Here is a 14,342-nt window from a genome sequence, read left to right on the forward strand (position 1 = left end):
AAAGTAACTGTACTTTTGCATTAAACTGTTTGGCTGAAATTGAATAAATAACTGACATGTTTTGCATTTGTGGTCCAGCAATTTAAAATGAACATTATGAATAAGTGGCATGCAGGGTGTTTGGTACACAAGGGCCTACATATTCTGAATGTATGTGTGTGGCCAACTTCACTTTCATGCTATGTTTTTCACAGACTTTTTATTGTGATCATGGGGATTCAACTGCACTCAACAAAATAGAGAGAAATCATAGCACAGCACTTACTATGACTTGAATGAATGAGGGAGCTAATTCAGTGGTTACAGTGGCTAGAACAGAACTGGAAGTATATCAGACAACTGATCAGAGCTAATGACTATGAACTTGTTTCAAAATATTGCATTACATCCACTCATGGATCAATACAGATCAGAGTACAATGAACAGTTTCTGAGAAATACAGTGCATTTGTAAACGGTAGCCTACGGTGCGACCACTTGCTCTGTGTCTATCCATAGGGTCTATCCCGTGAGACCATAGAACATCGATATATACAGTCTATGCGTGAGACGGTCCAGGTCCAGTCCTAACCGTACAAACACGGATGTGACGTCGTGTGCCTCTGCTGTGTTGTTACCACCGCGAAGAAAATACTGTCTTTGTAGAAGTAGAAAATGTAGTTTACGGATCATACGAACTGTGTTTCTTAAATATCTCAAGATTAGACATTGTTGTGAAGATGGCAGATTCGGCGGTAATGGCTAGCGGATCCTTAAATTCAGGAACGGTAAGAACACATAATAATTTCCTTGCACTTTATCACAGCGTTAGCTAACAGTAGCTAGCCAAACGAAAGAAAGAAAAACGCGCTGTCTGCAACAATCCTGTTAAACGTGAAGCCATCCCCATATAATAAAATGGCTTTGACGTTTTCGTTCCAGTATAACGTTAAATACAGGGTTTTTGGCTTTCTGTCAACGGAACCGAAGATTAGAAGAACGCGTTATCAATAACTTGCTAAATAGCTGCTATTGTATAACAGTAGCCTCCATACACGAGCTAACTTGGAAGGCACGCGATGCATTATCGTTACCATGTTCGCCTGCTCTTTGTTTTATTCAGGATAATATGATGTGCTGTTATCGCTTTGATTGTGTTTAGGCTATCAAGACGTTAGACATACTGATATACTTTGCCAATATTGATATAAGTAGGTTAAGTAGCCTTTCCTAGCTACGTTAAGAATGTCTTTCCTACTTCATCATAGTATGTGTCATACATTGTTTTGAATTTGAATCTAAATTAACGTTAGCAAATTGAGGTGGCATACTTTGACATGTGTTTGTTTTTGCCACTGTCCCATTGTCATGGGCCAAACAGAGGGATTGTGGGTGGGCTGAACAGTTCATCAAAGACACTTCAATGTCTTTGTTGTCATCACACTTGCTGGTTAGTGTTGTATCAGACTACCCTGTGTACTTGATAATAAATATTAGCAAATAATAATCATGTTGAGAGAAAGCAAATTAATCAACATCCTAAGACGTATAGCTGCTTTAGATGTATAACTGTTTTTTTTAATGTAAATAGTATAGTATTGTGCTGTTGTGAGTCTGTGATACTGGAGCATAATCATTTCTAGCATAATGACTTATAACATCTGCTTTTCAGTTCAGCTCTGTTTCAGTACATTAAACATGTAGGCCTGCTGCATTTCGTTGTGCTGGTACTTTACTTGTGCAGTAGTTATAGTGTGGATGACTCTAATCTAATCTAATCTCATCTAATTTTATATACAGTGTTGTGCAAATACACAAGGTTTCAGTGTTTGTTAGAGAAAAACAGAAATAGAGCATCTGTTTTATTAGACATGTGGGTGCTCCTAGTACTTAGCCTACTATAATACAATAAATAGCCTACTATAATACAATTAATTGACAATTGAGAATTAGTTGTTTGCTCATCACATTACCCCAGGAATCAGTATATATTGGTAGGGGTGCATGTGTATGGCGTAATCATAATCTGAGCACTCTTTAAAACATTCTCTCCTGTCTGCTTCTGTAGCGCTCTGGTGCCAACAAGACAACAACCAGTCCAGCAGAGAACTACTACCTGGCGCGGCGGCGCACCCTTCAGGTGGTGGTGAGCTCGCTCCTGACGGAGTGCGGCTATGAGAGTGCAGAGAAGGCTGCCGTTGAGTCGCTCACAGAGATGATGCAGAGCTGTAAGGGACAACTTCTGTCTGAACTTCATCCTCCCCCTCATACGGAATTACTCTCACCAGGGCTTTCTCAGATTAAAACAAAAAGTTTAAAAAGTTCAGAGACAGCAACAGAGACTCACAATATTCGGTTCGGGAATCAAACCTGGGGTGACTGATTTTCAGGCCACGAAGCATCAAACAGTTTTCTGTGTTTGTCAGGTCCATGGCCGTCTTGGCTCCACCCCCCCCACCCCCCCACCCCCACCCACCCCAACAAAAAACATACAAACAAAAAATAAGGCAGTAAAGTGACAAGATGAACAATGTCCTAGTACTAAATATTTGGAGAAATATTCTGTTCACGGAATAGCTGCAGATTGATTTAGAAATGTAATAATATTGATTTGACTGTTGCTGTAAAGTGTTGTGGTGGGAAAATGCTGGCACTCTCAAGGTAAACCTAACAGTTTCCTGTTTCTCTCATTTAGCACTATGCAATTACCTTCATATTGATTTCTTCTCTCTTAAAGGAAAATAAACAGTGACTGCACCCACAGACCCTTGTTCTGCTTGTCACTTGAAAGTGCCAGTCCTTAGTCCTTTAGAAGCTTCAATTCATGCTGAGTCAAGATTTAATCTTCGGAGCAGCATGACTCGGCTATTTTTGAAGTGAACATGTCTGAAGCTATTCGTTATGAGCGTCACTCATTGTGCTACTGTGCTCACCTTTCTCCTGTTCCTTGCAGACATCACAGAAATCGGCCGTTGTGCAAAGGCGTACTGTGAGCACACAGCCAGAAGCACGCCCACGCTGCCGGATGTGGTGATTACGCTAATAGAAATGGGTAAGTGACCAGCAATAGGTCTACATTTCAGCAAGTTATAGTTCATATTATGAGAAGAGTTTAATGGATATAAAACCTGTCACTTGCTACAACATTCCTGTAGGAAAATTGTCAGAAACATTTTGATTTTACGTCCTCTAAGTTGCTAAGACGTTTGCTCACCCACAGGCTTCAATGTGGATACGTTGCCAGTGTATGCCAAAAGATCCCAGAGAATGGTTATAACTGCACGTAAGTATCCTCTGTGTATCTTGAAGGCTGCCTCATACAGAACAACGTAACACCTCATTGACCTTCTAGGACAAAATAAGTCCTGATTGTTACGGTTGTGATGTTTGTTTACACAGCTCCTGTGACAAATCCACCTGTGATTCCCAAGGCACTCATTGCTGGACAGAAGCGTACACATCCCGCTCATATCCCCAGCCACTTCCCAGAATTCCCTGATCCTCACACGTACATCAAGACCCCGGTGTGTATTCAAGCTAAAATTCACATTGGTATAGCTTAGCCAACTGTACTGGGGTGCGTTTCCCAAAACCATAGTTGCTAACTAAGTTAGAAACTTTGTTGGTTGCCATGTAATTTCTCATTGCCAACCAACTAAATTGCTAACAGGTTAGCAACTATGATTTTGGGAAACGCACCCCTGAATGGTTAAAGTCTGACAATAGTTGTAATGCCAACATTGAATGTTAATTTTTCAGTTAGTCTTTTTGCAGACCCAAAGTTCATAGTGAGATTAAAAAAGAAAATGCATAAAGATACACCACATTAAAGACAAATGAACAATACGTAGGTAAAGTCTGGAGTATATCCATCTAAAAGAATGAGAACGGTTTATACAGGCTTTTGCGACAGTGCTCCTGAGTAGACTGAATACTCATGTCCTCTGACCAAGGCATGACCAGGGCTCTGGTGCAGTAGCCTGCTGGCTGACTATACTTTACCATCGCCTTTGCATAGACGTTCCGGGAGCCGGTGTCGGATTACCAGGTGGTCCGTGAGAAAGCTGCCTCTCAGCGGAGGGATGTGGAGCGAGCGCTCACCCGCTTCATGGCCAAGACCGGACAGACCCAGGACCCAGCACAGACCCAGAGCTTTTTCAAGACCGACATCACAGCCTTTCCATGTGAGCTCGCTTCCATGATTGATTTATATATTTATTCATTCATTCATTCATTTATCTTTATTATTTTTAAAGAACCATATCTTAAACTTTGAAATGTTACACTGAAGGAGCCCCAGTTGGATACTGAGACTGGAAGCCCTACAAGTCTTGAAGTCTTGAGTGACCGAAATCAGAACTATTCACAAGGTTTCTGGGCAGCATATTTATGGTCTGTTAATAGCAAGCGAACTTCTCATGACTACCGACAAAGTAGCCTACTGCCAGCTGACGAAGCTCTCATTTTAAAACATTACTGAGATACAGGCACTGTACAATCAAGAAATCTTGCCACTGAATCCAAAACTATGTTTAACATTATGTACAAAGCTTAGGCTACAGTGGACTAGCATGTTGCAGGGGCTGCTAAAAACACAGAGAAACGCACTGAAAACTCGGCCAATCACAGCCCTTGCTGTCCAATGCGCCGTCCGGTTCGACCGTGGAACGCCACAGCAGACTATGCTGCCCCCAAGCGGCTGCAGTTGTACTTACATTTCACCCAGCTGCGTGAATCACCTTGATCGTGAATGAAGTGTCAATTTTTAAATGGGACCCACTGTACATTGAGGACCTTGGCTCAGTGGTACTGAGTTGAGGGGGCGAGGTTTGGTTGAGAATAGAGCCTTTTAAATCAGTGTTGCTGTAGAAGAGTAGTGCGTATGCTGATGGAATAAAGGCTGATTTAGTGCCTCCATTGCTGACACCACAAGGCAAAAAAAAAAAAAAGGGGATTCACCAGACCATATGAAATGCATTCGAAGGCTAGAGCTAGCTAGCTCGTCGTTGTTGTCTGTGTGCATTTGTCTCTTAATCCTGTCATTACCTTGAGTTTGCATTCAACAAGCTGTCTCGGTTTAGTTTATCAAAGCTGTTTTTGTCAAAGCTGTCTACCAGACCTCAAAATTGAGATGATCTGCAAAACTTCACTGCCCGTATGTGGGTTATAATTCGTATAACAGAACTGTTACAGATGGTCCGCCATTACAAACCTGACCGGATTTTCTGTGTGTGCCACTAGTGATTGCGGCCCGTCCGAGCTCTATCCCCTACCTGAGTGCCCTACTCCCATCCGAGCTGGAGCTGCAGTCTCTGGAGGAGACAGACTCCTCTGAGCAGGACGACCAGACAGACAGCGAGAACAACCACGGCAACATCATCAATGTAAGTCTGAGGTTGGCCTTAATCTCTTTGTTCCAATGACTAAAATGCACAACATGCCATGACAGCATGCCATTCAGTTATTTTGTCAAATTTGTCACAATGAGAGGTGCCAGATATGTTCATGGTCATTCCAGAAACAGTTACTTCACTTATCTAATGTGTCTATGTCATGTGTGTTTTATGTACAATGGTTGCCTAGTAATGAGTAGACTGGCGTCTCTGTCTGGTGGTGTGCTGCATAAGGATCAATAAGGAGCTATGTATCTTCTTTTTTTTATCTTTCTGATGCAGGATGATCCTGGAGCGGATAAGGAGAACTCCGGACTGCCCTCTGGTGGGGTGGTGCCAACAGTGAAGGTCAACGAGGAGAGCATCGATAACCCCTACCTGAGGCCAGTCAAGAAGCCCAAAGTGAGGCGGAAGAAGTAAAGGAAGAAACTCCACTGACTTTTCATGGACAGTTTCTGTTTCTGTCAGTCAACAGCCAAGGACTCCAGATTCCAGGATCTCTTGAACTGCCTTCTGCCTCGGTGTAGTGGAAACTGAGAATTCTGGGCAGGTAATGTGAATGTCGCCAAAATGGACTCTTGGAAAAGGAGCTAGGCAGTTCACTCAGCTGGGATTTCTGTGCTTCGGGATGCTCCAAGGGTTTACTCAACCATCATGATTGATAGTCAAGTGAAGGCTTTGGCTGAACACTGATCTTCCTTTGTTTTTTTGTTTTTTTTGCGAGGGACAGATATGTCTTATTTGTGTTGCCTCTGCCTACCTAATCCCAGACTAAAAGCGTGTTTGTGAATACAAAGGGGGTAATAAACTCAAAAAAAGTTTTTCTTGTTCTTTGTTTTTCTATTAAACTGTTGTGTTTTTCTTAATATTTGCCCACGTCATCTTTCATAAGTCATAACTTACAGATGTGAAACAAAACAACGTTGGAACTGATCACTGCTTTATGAAGCTTTATTTCACTAATTGATATACATTTGATGTAAAAAACAAGTCGACACAGAATAATGTTTCAAGGAGAAATCCGGCGATATTTCACATAGAGCATTTCTGAGGTCACCAAGTACTGTCAGTACGGAAAAAAAAAATGCTGCACTCCGGGGGTGTGAAGATGGGGCTCACGAACATGCCCCCAGACTGTAGCGCTGTAGCTGCCTCGCTGGGGTAGATTCAACAGCAACTCGAGCTAGGTAAAACAGTTCCCCCCCCCCCGTACCGACAATTACTCCGTGACCTCGATCTATGTAAGAAAATGGCTGGATTTCTCCTTTAACACCTTGAGGAATTGATATAAAATGTGAGCAGCTGGGACAATATTCCTTTATATAAGACTGTAACACTAAAGCATGGTTGTTCATCAAAGGAGGCAGGAAAGGCAAGATACAAGCTCTGTGCAGAATAACACTCATTTTGTCCCTTAAATACGTGATGAACAGGCAGTTCACACACAGTAACATTTCTCAGAATACTGGCCAGAAATAATACATACATTTATCTTGATAACACAAACAGGTATTTCTGATTGCAAGGTATATTTGGGGTTAAAAGTAGGGCGTAGATGTGCAGGAACAGGTGGTGCAGTCAGGTCTAAATCCAGGTAGAATACTTATTTCAGCTGCTGGTGAGGTGTTGACTCAGGGGTAGTATAATTTGAGGTATGCTACTCTGTTCCTCTGCTTCAGGAACTCCTTGTCACATTGAAGCTGGACAGAAATAGAACAAGAAAATATCAACCATTACCTCACCTTGAAAGTATGAGAAATACAGCTGAAGGATTGGGGATATAAATGAGTGTTCACCTTGGGGACACAGAGGTGAGCCCTGGTCAAACAACTCTATTGTTTATAACCTGTTAACCCCTTCATACTGTAACAGATTACAGCATTACAATTCATGTTTTAGGAGAACGGGGTTGAGGTGGGGGTGGGGGAGGATCCAGAAATGATTCCAGCTCCTGTCGCCTTGGATACTGTAAATAATGCCACTTGCTTTTACCTTTCCTCAGTGCACCAGCTGCTCTCTGACTGCAACCAGTGCAGCTTTGTCTCACATTTACATCTTATACAAAGCTACATGTTCCCTCCATACTGCCGTATAACTTCAATTACTGCTTTAAAATCCACCTGCTATTCTAAATGAGGAGGTTAACAGAGATATAAATGTTATTACGGGAGGAGGATCAATTTTATTTCTTATTTTTTATTTCGGATAGATAGAGAAACATGAGGAGAGTATCACTGAATTTGACAGAAAGTTTAAAGGGCTACAGTCAAGGACTATGCCTTTAATTGTGGAGGATGGATAGAAACACGGATGTACACTAGTGTCCTGTTGAAAACACATGATTCTTATCTGTCCTAATAGAATAACACAAGGACCATCTATGGCTCTAAAACCACATGTATAATACATAGCATTCATGTACGAACAATCTTATATGCCCAGCCTTACTATTTATGCATATAGTATTTATTACAAAAATATAGTATGCATGTACAACAAACAAGGTCCTGTTAAGGAAGTTCCAGTAAAGGAAATATGAACATGTTTGATTTGGAAAACCACATTCAGCAAGGAGGAGCTTCCAGTGAAATGTTTTGTTCACCAGAAACCTCACCATGTCTAAACACAATTGTGTTTATGGACAATGACCTGCCAACTAAAACTTCCTCATTGGCTAGATGCGGGTGCATAAATGCCCTTATTAGCTTGATCCGGGTGCAGATGCGGATCCTTCGGTGTGTATTTGCACCATGTGATCATGTAAACAGCGGTCTGTTATACTTAGCAAGGTCTGTTATCGAGAAATATCAGACCACTGATGTTGGGAAGGCCCATTCAAGTGAATGGAACATTCTTCAGCATTATGAAGAGCTGTGTAATAAACAATATTTAAACCAAAACAACTGCACCCTTGAAGCACGTTTTAATTAGATAAGTCAGTTTTTGCTCCTTTCCTTCTTCCCATGCCACCATCTGGCATCATCCTGCGCCCCTCCCCTCCCCCTCTCCCTTTACGCCACTCTGAATGCATCAGCGTGAATACATTAGAAATATCAGTAAACAGCTCTTGCACAATGTTCAGGAATGGACAACTAACCATTCCTGATCTGAATGGCAAATACAGAAAAATACTGACTATAGTGTGACTATAGTGACAACTATAATCAGATATTGTGGCCAAAGTTTAGCAAATATTCCAAAACTTGTGTGTGCAACATTTCTGGTCTACTCTCTGAGTATGCCTGTGTGCCTGTGTGGTAACCCTGGTAATATGATCATGTAAACAATATTCAAACCAAAACAACTGCACCCTAGAAGCTATGACACTTTTTAACTAGATAAGTCAGTTTGTGCTTCTTTTCTCACCCCATGCCACCTTCTATCCATGCCCAACTGGCATCATCATGCTTGTGGGTCCAGATCTCCGGCTGTAACACCTACAAAGAATGAGGGCTGGACATATGGGGTGAAGGCATGGACAGAAAACTTGTTGCCTTTCATTTTGAAAGGCATTTAACACAATCCACCTGATGCTGAACCCCCTATTGTTTAGCGATAAATACTGAAGTGTTTTCATTGCTGATTGCATGAGGTCATCCATGGCCTACCGCTTAGGGAATTGGACTTCTAAATGGGAGGTGGCAAGCTCAATCCCTGAATGGTAGAAAAAATGTGGGTGAGCGAAGTGATTGAACAGTACTCTCCCACATCCACGGATGAGGTGCCCTTGAGCAAAGCAACCAACCCCTCCGGATGTGCTCCTTTGTGTAATGCTGCATTTTCACTTACTAAATTATTATATACAGTAATTTCCTATGTTTTAGCCGTATTATGTATAAGCCTGATCCTGTGAGGGAAATTTGGTCTCTGCATTTTGTGAATTAGTGAAACACACTCAGCACACAGTGAGGTGAAGCACACACTAATCCCGGCGCAGTGAGCTGCCTGCTACAACAGCAGCGCTCGGGGAGCAGTGAGAGGTTAGGTGCCTTGCTCAAGGGCACTTCAGCCGTTCCCACTGGTCGGGGCTCGAACCGGCAACCCTCCGGTTACAGGTCCGGAATGGGCCACGGCTGCCTAACATGAATCTATCCCAAAACTGGCAAATTTCATAGTCATTTCCTACATTATCATATCAATTTGTTATATTATCACATACCTTTTACATGTAAGATTTCTTATATGACCCAAAAATCCTGTGCCTTTTCATACTACAAATGTATGCCTTAGTTGGAAACTGGCCATTATATAAATATTATATTGTCTTATTTTGTATTATGAAAATGTGATGGTCTTACATAGAATATGGTTCTGCCCGATCTAAGTAAGGAAAACATATGGTATTTGAACCATTCAGTTTGTTTCCATATGGTTCTCTCTCCCTCACCTCTGTTCTCAGCGCCTTCCTCTCCAGCTGAGGCACTCGGTTCCAGTCTGGGGAGCCAAACTTCATGGGCCAGGACACCTTCCTGCAGGCACTGGTGTTGTGAGCGTACGTCCCTGGGCTAGCGATGGATAGGACAGAAAGGTCAGCATTTCAGCCATCATCAGCATTTTTCAGTATAGTTTCTCTCCAGCCAATCAGAACCTCAGCTGTTCAGGGTTATATTACTAACAAAAGTCATTAATACTATCAATGCTTCTGCAGTAGGCAATATTCATGGTCTGACATCCAAGAATTTAAAGTTGAGATGGTTCTGCTGCTACTTAGCTGCATCTTAGCTGCACCAGGCAATAAAGAGTAGCAGACTTGTCAATTGAGATGCTGCCGCAATACCTGAAAAGCTCCCTTTGGATTTTGTAATTCATGTGATTTCATGTGGTACAGGTGATACAGTGTGTCATGTGAGACCTACTGGGTAGCAGTGGATTAGCAACACTGATGCCATCGGGAAGTTTGCTTTGGTTCACTGCTGATATGGATAAGACTGAACTCACCCTGGATTTAAGCCGGTACTGATCTGCTGGACAGATAATCTGGCCATGGTGGAGTTGAAGGGGGTTTTCCCAGGAGGTTCTGTTTTAGACAGGGCCCAGTTAGGCTGGTACTTCTGTGGTGATGGAGTCAATGTCTGTAGACAGAGATGTCATGGTTGTAATCAGTAGCCTACAGCATTGCTTCTACACAGTAAAACGATGCGACCTTGTCAATTGTTGAATACATCCTGCCATTGAATGCTTACCATTGGCATGGTGTGCCAAGTAAGCCTACATACAGGCTTGTAAAACATACAGATGTAAAATTCCATGACTTTTCCCTGACTTTCCCTGACAAAAAAACCTGAATTTCCATGATCTACTTAGAATGAATCGTACAATATACCGACCAAAGATTTCAGAGTAGTCGCGTAGCATTCAAGAATCTTTGACTTTTTTTTTGAGTGGGAGATAAATAAATGGCCATTGAATAAACAAAGTTAGGCTAACCACAACCACTCAAGCAAGCAGTAAAGCTAATTACTAGATATACATCAATTCTACGTAGACATATATTTGCATTAATGTGTTTTTGCAAGTACATTTTAAACTGCTACTACAAAATCCCCTGATATTCTATGACTTTGCCCCACAAATGATACAATTCCATGACTTTCCATGTCTAGAATAGACTATTCCAGAAATTCCATGACCCATGGGAACCCTGCTAAATAGTACATGAATGGCCCTTTTGGGGCTTCTTTTATGTTAATGTTGCCCTGGGTATGTTTGTAATAACTATAGACTGGATACATAAGGTCATACAGTGTAGTGAAGCTGTTGAGAATATCTCAAGGTTGTTGTTATTAATGGGACCACCTGAGCATTGACTCACCTGTGCAACAGGTCGAAAGCGTGCTGCAGTTCTTGCTGCTAAAATATAGCCCTTCTTGCTCTCTGGTCTTTTCTGAATGTCATACAAGACAGTGCCAATCTGAAAGCAATGAAAATCGTGCTAGACCTACAGTTTTTAACCATTATTTTGTACTCGTCTGGATTCTTCAAAAAGCAGGCCTACAAGAAATTTTCCTGGCTTTTGTTATGCAATACCTACCTGACCCAGCACCGACACCGCCCATAAACAGTAAAAGAAACACTCACCACATGGTTGTCATAGCAGCCGGGCCCGCGCTCTGGGGATCCTTTCACTGCCAGCATCTCGTTCCCCAAGCGATTGGGGGCACAGTGGGCTGGAAACATCAAACGTTGCTGGCAGCTCCCAAACGCGACTTGACCGGCTGCTTTAAAATGCGACAACTCATTAGTAATTGTAAGGCATAGCCTATGCTAAATCATGGACTGACAGGCTTAGCCTAAGTCACCAAACTGCTCACCGCCTATTTTGTTAGGCCAATTATCTAACGTATCGATACTTTCGCTAAAACCTTAGCCTACTAAACTACCAAAGGACTTTGACATTTTAAATTGAATTGATCGCTAGCATGGTATATGGACGAATTTGTCAGGCCTATCACTATAGCTGCCAGGATAATGCAGGATAGAGGCAAACCGAATCGAGTAATTTGAAAAACACAAGACTGACAACAACATACCTGCCTCCCGTTTTGCCGCCATACCTACCTGCTTGTTTACTAAATGGTTACTATAGTAACCAGGTGCTCGACCTCCCAGAGCCAGATGTCTTTTAAGCGCTCTAGAATCTTTGGGTGCCACTGCACAGTGAAACATTGCTAGAAAAGTAGCATTGACAGAAATATCAAATTTGAAAATGGGGACAGAAACCCATTTTTTATACTCTAGAGAAAACAAAAGAAAAGTGTCAGACATGTAGGCTACTCAGTGTCTAGCTTTCTATGACTACAACCCTTACGAAAAATAACTATAATCCTAAGAATTCTATGATAGTGCCTACTTCTGTGATGTTCTGTAAGCCTAGGCCTACCTATAATATCCTTAGCTGCCTATAGTGTTTCTATAGTAGGCTAGTCTTATAGTAGGCTACGTCTAGTATGCTATGTCCCAAAATATAGTATTCCTATAAGATTAGCGTAATATTTTGTCCCAAAATAGGCTACTACAAGATAGTTCTCTTTCATAAGGGATGTTTCAGTCGTTCAATCAGTCAGTCAATCTTGGGTTCTTTAGATAGGCTATGACAGATATGAGAGTGTTTACAGAGAGAAACCACACCAAACTGTAAAACTACAAAAAAGAATAAGGCAAGACAAAGAACAAGGGCCTATTGAATCAGTTTTGGGAAATTCAGAGATTTCAGCCAGACACATTTTTGAGTCCCTGGAGATTGTGTCACCATAAGGTACAGGCCTGTTTTATCAGAATCCCTGGTTATGAATGTAATAAGACACTGGTAAAAAGGCAAATTCGAGATGGATGACAATCGGTTGGGCTAGCGTCTGGTTACATTGTTATTTTGTCTGGAGGCCGTATGAGTTAATGATACTTTGCCTATGTACGAATCAGTGAAACCACCAAGACGCTGTAGGCCTACAATAAAGTATGAAATTAAATAATGATCCAATAAATCAATCAATCATTCAATCCATCCATCAGATTATTTTTCACTCTCATTTTATCTCTTTGTATCTGTCTTTGGTGATCATTTCCCTAAACACAGATGCCTATATCAAAGTCCTTTAATCCTGCTATGTCGATATGTGACAGCAAAGCCTGCACTTGCATCAGCTATCACAAAGAAGCGAACAACAAAAACTAGAGATGCACTTCCAAGGAATTACCAGTGCATGCAAAGTAGTCATTATGTTACTGGTAATTGAGGTATATACAGTGTAAGAGATTACAATTTCCCAAACGATAAAAATATAATAGTTAAGGTAACACAGCTGCATGGTGTTTTTGAACAGTCAAACCATAGCATTAGGCTGTAGCATGGTGCTCTTGGAACAGGCCAACCAGACAATGCTAGTTTATTTTATTGTTTAGTGTAGTTTATAGTTACCCAACATAACTGATTGATAGGTCAAAAGTATTTAATGACACTGTCAGTGCAACCAGAATGTGAAGTTATGCCATTGTTCAAGGTAACTGCTTTGTCACATTGTTGTGACTAACACCTCTGTAAATATTGTCGAATAATCCACAAGGATGTGATGTAGGATATGATGCATAGCTATATGTAAAAACGGCAAAGTTATACATTGTGTGTGTTTTTGTGGTTTTGATATTGTGATCTTATGATATTGTGGCCTGATAAGAGTCTTGTAACATGTCTATTTAAACAGTCAGAAACTCCTCCTGCTCAGTACTTCTCGCAATGCAGGAACAGACATTCATCGGGCTCATCGGTATGTTTGCTGTACACAACCAATGTTGGAAGTGCATGGGTTGCAGGTGTACTTAAAGAAAAATGGAGTGGAATTAACTTGCCCCATGTAACTGTATTATTGCTGTATCATTGGCCTATTTGTTGGCTTGTTTATTATTGTTCAAGAAGTAAACAGAAATATAGCCGCAAGCGGCAATGTCGGGCCCGAGCACCTGCGGGCCGCAAGCCGTGACATGTCGGAATCCAACAAAGCACCGATGTGGTTCATTTGTGAAATGTTCATATTTGATGGGTGTGCTATTTGTTTTTGTATTTTATTTTCTGCCACATGAACTTGCTTGGCCAGGTGGGGGCGCAATGCAAGGCAGGCCCATTGGGTGTCATCATAATCATAATATATATTAACCTGAGACATTTCAGACCATTCATTTTAAGCAAAGAACATTTCTGATACACTTTTTGGTTGGCCAGATGGTGGCGCTATGTTAGACATGGAAATTAGACATGTGAATATGATCACAATAATGATATCCAAAATTTGTGTAAACTTTCAGATCAATCACTTAAGGCATTGTCCATTTCTGGCACATTTCCTGCTTGACCAGGTGGTGGCGCTATGCCAGGCAGGCCCATTGGGTGTCTGGATATCATCATAATCATAATATCTATTAACCTGAGAAGTTTCAGACCATTTATTCAAAGCATAGAGCATTTCTGACACATTTCCT

General features: G+C 41.5%; 3 protein-coding genes across 4 annotated transcripts in view; 2 read left to right on the forward strand and 1 right to left on the reverse strand.

Annotated features, from left to right (window-relative positions):
- Positions 1-30, forward strand: part of xpc (xeroderma pigmentosum, complementation group C) — a 10,487-nt gene extending 10,457 nt beyond the window's left edge. Inside the window, exon 14 of the mRNA XM_076276691.1 lies at positions 1-30. This exon is cut by the window's left edge and continues 746 nt beyond it. The gene's annotated coding sequence lies outside the window, so the exon portion shown is untranslated.
- A 557-nt stretch (positions 31-587) lies between these two features.
- taf8 (TAF8 RNA polymerase II, TATA box binding protein (TBP)-associated factor) lies at positions 588-6,238 on the forward strand. 2 transcript variants are annotated; one of them, XM_076276271.1, is made up of 9 exons: positions 588-767; positions 1,361-1,429; positions 2,048-2,207; positions 2,933-3,031; positions 3,200-3,262; positions 3,379-3,503; positions 3,998-4,163; positions 5,221-5,363; positions 5,655-6,238. In XM_076276271.1, the coding sequence occupies exons 1-9, from the start codon at positions 720-722 to the stop codon at positions 5,790-5,792; spliced, it is 1,011 nt and encodes a 336-aa protein (XP_076132386.1). In that variant the 5' UTR covers positions 588-719; the 3' UTR covers positions 5,793-6,238. The 2 variants fall into 2 exon arrangements, with proteins under 2 accessions (XP_076132386.1, XP_076132387.1); XM_076276272.1 differs by lacking the exon at positions 1,361-1,429.
- Positions 6,239-6,338: 100 nt separating this feature from the next.
- LOC143114594 (ciliary microtubule-associated protein 3) lies at positions 6,339-11,590 on the reverse strand. Its single transcript, XM_076276273.1, has 5 exons — positions 11,451-11,590; positions 11,185-11,283; positions 10,311-10,444; positions 9,760-9,877; positions 6,339-7,072 (listed from the first exon to the last, which is right to left on the reverse strand). The coding sequence occupies exons 1-5, from the start codon at positions 11,547-11,549 to the stop codon at positions 7,004-7,006; spliced, it is 519 nt and encodes a 172-aa protein (XP_076132388.1). The 5' UTR covers positions 11,550-11,590; the 3' UTR covers positions 6,339-7,003.
- Between the last annotated feature and the right edge of the window lie 2,752 nt (positions 11,591-14,342).

The sequence above is a fragment of the Alosa pseudoharengus genome, unplaced genomic scaffold, assembly GCF_046254945.1.
Source record: "Alosa pseudoharengus isolate Yale_2024_CS ecotype anadromous, Long Island Sound unplaced genomic scaffold, YU_APseudo_1.1 YU_APseudo_1.1_scf_9, whole genome shotgun sequence".
Taxonomy (NCBI): Eukaryota; Metazoa; Chordata; class Actinopteri; order Clupeiformes; family Clupeidae; genus Alosa; species Alosa pseudoharengus.